This window comes from Adiantum capillus-veneris, chromosome 16, assembly GCF_014529385.1.
Source record: "Adiantum capillus-veneris isolate H3 chromosome 16, ASM1452938v2, whole genome shotgun sequence".
NCBI classification, from domain to species: Eukaryota; Viridiplantae; Streptophyta; class Polypodiopsida; order Polypodiales; family Pteridaceae; genus Adiantum; species Adiantum capillus-veneris.
In genome coordinates, this window is record NC_140946.1 from 107,035,911 (window position 1) to 107,041,150 (window position 5,240).

The following is a 5,240-nucleotide window of genomic DNA, read 5'->3' on the forward strand; positions in this document are numbered from 1 at the left end:
AATCCAACAAGTTGCTCTCCCTCTTGAGCGGAGGCCCAAGGTCCACGTCTCCCTTAAGACTAATTACCTCACCCCTTGCATTAGCATTACACACATTGAACATAAAAAGCTTCCCCTAATTATGCACATGAAAACCTAAGCAAATTGCCATATTTCATAGATAGTCTCCATTAATCCTTGTAGAGCAAAAAACACAGCTGAGGTATTATATGACTTCACGCAACGCTTCACTTATATACTCTTTAAAATCCCTGTCGTCTTAGAACTCAAATCATAACCTAGCTATCATCTGCTCATGGTGACATGGACCACCCGCATGGCTCAACCATTAGCCCATGCATGCGAAATTGATTTAATGCCAGGAGCTTGAACAGTGCACATGACAAAAGGCGATTGCGCCAGACAAGACATATGCTTAGAGCAGATGAAAACCATACAACATACGACCAATTTTACATATATAGATGCACGTACATCCCAGCGCCACAAAAGATGCATCAGCAAATCTCCTTTGTAGAAGCTCATCAACCCGAAAAGAAGCCATTTTGGTAAGGCGTGTGTGATCTCTCTTGTGTTGTTACTCTAGTGAATGGATTTGTGGGAGCCATATGCTGTTGGGCAAATGGAGGGGCATTCTGCGTTTGCATTACCGACAATTCAGCTTGACTCACATTGTCTAGCTCCGCCTGTCAATGAAAAGAACAAATTAAGTAACATACATTATAAATATATGTACCGATAGAAAAACACAAGATCTTTTTTTAAAAAGATACCTTTATATAATTCGATATATCTGCTGCGGAGGGCCTGCCTCCATGCTGATGATGAATAGAATCAAAAAGCTTCTCCTGTCCAACCAAGTATGAGGTGCTTAGCATAATATCACATGTATAAGCCTGTCTCACACATGTTGACACAAACATTCTGCATATTCTGAATGGAGCTTCATTAGATTTTCATCAGATTTTGTCCCTTTTTTTACATTGAAGCTTTACCTTGTGGCTCAACCAGGCTATACACACGCAAGCTCTGCTTACCATCTCCTACCACCCGACCCGAGCACAGACTAAGCAAACAATAAGAGGAACATATCCTGGTTGATATGGATCATCCCTACCAAGTGATATCTCTCTCTCTCTCTCTCTCAAACTCACCAGGGCATGTCGCTGGCCGGCATGGAAGGCGATCTTGTTTTGATTCTGAGCCTGCGTGTAGAGTTGAGAGATGGAGTTGGCAGCGGCGCAGAAGGAGGTGTGGAGTGTCCTCTCCACGTCCTCCAAGGCCCGTCCCTCGATTCGCCTCTTCTTCATTCAGCCTCCCCTTCACACAATCTCACACGAGGCACTGCGTATATTGTTGCGTTCTAGTAAAGCCATTAGAGGGAGAGTCTTTAATTTGGGTATGCGTTTTGATTGAGAGAGAGAGAGAGAGAGAGAGAGAGAGAGAGATTGATGATTCTAGTAAAGCATTAGAGGGAGAGTTTAATTTGGGTATGCGTTTTGATTGAGAGAGAGAGAGAGAGAGAGAGAGAGAGAGAGATTTTTCTTTTGATGAATTAAATTAGCCAAGAAAGAGAAATACATCCCAACATAGAGATCCCTAAGGAAGGGGGAGGAATATCTCAGGGAAAGAATTAGTTTAATTTAGGTGTTCACGTAGTATTTCAATTGTGGAAAATACATATGAAAATTTCACAAGGCCTCCCATACACACTACCTTCATTGCAAGTCATCATTTTCAATGCACTCGTTCCAGTTTTCATTAGGAAGAGTAAATAAAACATAGGAAACACAACCAAGAGCTACCTGGTATCTTATACAAGACTAGTACTGCCGGTGGCCTTCGGCCGCCTCTCTCTCTCTCTCTCTCTCTCTCTCTCTCTCTCTCTCTCTCTCTCTCTCTCTCTCTCTCTCTCTCTCTCTCTCTCTCTCTCTCTCTGAGAATGCACAGGGCTGCAGGGCACACCACCGGACAGAGGAGGAAGCGACACGTGCCAGGGAGGGGGGGCCGGAATCCCTCACCCCATTATATATGTACTATTACTTCCGGCGGCCTTCGACCGCCTCTCTTTCTCTCTCTTCACACATCCTCTCTCTCTTCACACATCCTCTCTCTCTCTCTCTCTCTCTCTCTCTCTCTCTCTCTCTCTCTCTCTCTCTCTCTCTCTCTCTCTCTCTCTCTCTCTCTCTCTCTCTCTCTCGTTGAGTGCGCAGGGCACACCACCGGACAGAGGAGGAAGCGACACATGGAAGGGAGGGGGGATCGAAATCCCTCCCCCCATTATATATGTATAGATAGATAAATGGAATATGTCTCAAAGCTTCACACCCACCAAGGAATCGATCTAATGCACTAAAACTATTAATGTTTGAAGATAATGCCAGCAACCAACAATCGTCCTTTTAAATGGATGTGCAAATCAAGACTTCACAGAATTCTTTTCCGTGGTTACAATGTAATGTTGAACACCCCATAGAGATGCCATATGTTAAGATAGCATGTATTGATGTTCCCTCATCAAGTTCATAAAGAGTTTCAGCATGAGACATAATTGATTGATGTAGGTAGAATGGATAATAAGAATGTACGTCATTAGGTAAGAGGGAAGAAGGGGACATTGATGCTAGTAAAAATAGTTGAGTATTTGTATTGTAGATTTTTGGAGATCAGGGGTGCGGGAGCGAAGACAAGACACGCAAGAGAGGGAAGGGAAGAGAGCACACACGATGTGGGTGGAGCTTCACTTTGTGTTAACTATGTGTGAGTGACCCCCTTATTCATATGTATATAAAGAATAAGTTATGAAAACATGTGGGTGTTGGTCCCCGGGTGCAGGCACACTGCCTTTACCCAACAATCTCCCACTAAAGGCTGTATGCCGGTAAGTGGTGAGAAAACTAGCTTAAACTAGTATGTACAAAAGGTGAGAGAAGACGGCTCTCAACCTACGTCCACTGGCTCACTCCAAGTATGTGAGTGCATCTGTAAAACCGCTCTAGCGTAAACGCAAGGTGCATACCACTGGGACTAGAGCCACGATGACACTACTGGTGCAAGTAACTAGTAAGGACCTGCAATGCTCCACTATACACCATGCCAGTGTCAGTCATTGCACGACTAACAACTCCCACTTCAAATGCACCAATCGCATAAGCAAGATCAGGTCTCGAGACCAAAAGGTCAGATATGAGAGACCCGAAAGCCGACGACATGCACTATGTGTGTCAACCTATCCCTGTCAGCAACCTCAGTGCCAAATGCATCCTCATTAGGAACCACCTGACTATGCATCACCATGTCAACATCATCTGGAAAAGGCATATCTGCTGAGAATGACTACAAAAACAAAAAATGAGCACCATTGCAATCACACACAGCTGTCTGAAGGACACTATCGCCCTCAAATGTATCAGATGCATCATAGAACAATGCATCGATCTCTGGATCAACTGATGTCACCTCAAATGATGACTGACAAAGCTGTGCATCCCTAGAGATACCACTGTCTCGACAAGCCAAATGCACAACCAGCTGTGTCTCACAAGAGCCTGCCTGCTCTAACTGCCTAACATCAGTAGGCACACACACAACTGTCTCAGTGCTTTGTTGACACAAAGGCAAAGCATCATGCAACTCACTAGCAAAGGAAATCCGTCTCTGCTATCTACATGGCTGCAGCAATGTCACAGAGATAGTGCCATCTCTCACGTGACTAACATGCATCGAATATGTGCTATCAACACTAGCACCTCCTCTCGCTAAAACAAACTGTCCACGACACAAACTAAAACTGTGCTCATCTAGCACAACATGGCGCCCATTGTCTCTCGACTGACTCACGGAGACCAAACTCCAAGTCAACTCGGCACACGACGAACATGCCTCAGCACTAGCATTGCTCCATTTGTCAATGACATATGAACATCTCCGGCACCAACAATATCATAGACTAAACCATCAGTCAAGCGCACATGTCCAAGCAAACCGCTAGCATACGAGCAAAAATACTCGCGTCTAGGCGAGACGCGAAATGAAGCATCAGTATCTAGCATCCATTGCAAAGGTAATGTGTCATTGCATGACATGAGAACCTCAGGAGTAAACATGGAAGCGAGAATGACCTCACCATCGTGTGTAGCCTCATACACAACATCTACCTCCGATGTAGTCAAAGATGAAGCATCCAACCTGTACTGATGTTTGCACTATCGCATCCTGCTAAAACAACGCCTCTGAATGTATCCTGTGTGTCCACAATGCCAACAAGTGCGCAGTCTCCGTCTCTGAAAATTGCATCTCGCTCTAGGCGCATCTCTGGACTCTGAAGTGCCATATCTCTGACACAATAGCTGCCATAAATCTCTAGTTGTACGTGCTTGCATAACTATGCAATATACTGACTCTACTAGGCTCAACATGATCGTCGACCACACTAGTGCATCCAAGTCCTCCCACGCACTATCAGATATAGACTCTGGCCTCGCATCCTTGCCCTGCAGTGGCAATGCCTGGCCCAAACAAGTCAATGCGTCAAGCATATGTGAGCTCCACCAAGCAAAATCTGACCCATCAAATCTCGTAACAAAGAGCTCAAACTCTGACTTGCGTACTACATGTCTGGCAACAACCTGTACAACCAAAGAGCAGTAAAACCAATCCAAAAAATTGTTCGCAACCACACAACTGAGACAGAACCAAAAAAGCAAGTACGGAATAACTCGACGCACAAAATATGCACAAGGTCTCCCACTAGAACCACAATCTGTGGGCAAAAGAGATAGATGCCAAATACACGTCGCAATTCAAACTGTCAAACAATATGGCAAACCTGTGACCAACACTGCCACAAACCTGGATGTGAAAACCACAATCCAAAGCGTGCTAGCACTATGGCAAACAAAGCAAACAATGCTCAAGATCACAAACTATGGTGAGTAATACAAGCCAAAATTGAGTGCAATAACTCAAGCCAAATATGGTGAGTACCATGCGCATAAGAAAAAGAACTCCTGGGAAAAATTTGCCAGAGTCTCGGGCGTAAAATGGCTATCTAACCCAAAATAACCATAAGCCAAAAGAACATGCTCAACAAGAGCCAATGCGCAATCAATCTACACTCAATACATATGAGCTATCCCAAAAGCTCAACACAAATTGTGCATATCACCTCATGAGACCATACATGCCAAATCACTCCTGATATGCAAAATCGTCTCACGCATGCACTGTGGAAATAAGCA

General features: G+C 44.4%; 1 protein-coding gene across 1 annotated transcript; it reads right to left on the reverse strand.

The window, feature by feature from the left end:
- Window positions 1-205: 205 nt before the first annotated feature.
- LOC147439597 (uncharacterized) lies at window positions 206-1,377 on the reverse strand. The gene is made up of 3 exons (XM_086485420.1): window positions 1,155-1,377; window positions 774-848; window positions 206-686 (listed from the first exon to the last, which is right to left on the reverse strand). Exons 1-3 carry the CDS (start codon window positions 1,308-1,310, stop codon window positions 525-527), a joined length of 393 nt encoding a protein of 130 aa, XP_086341546.1. The 5' UTR covers window positions 1,311-1,377; the 3' UTR covers window positions 206-524.
- Between the last annotated feature and the right edge of the window lie 3,863 nt (window positions 1,378-5,240).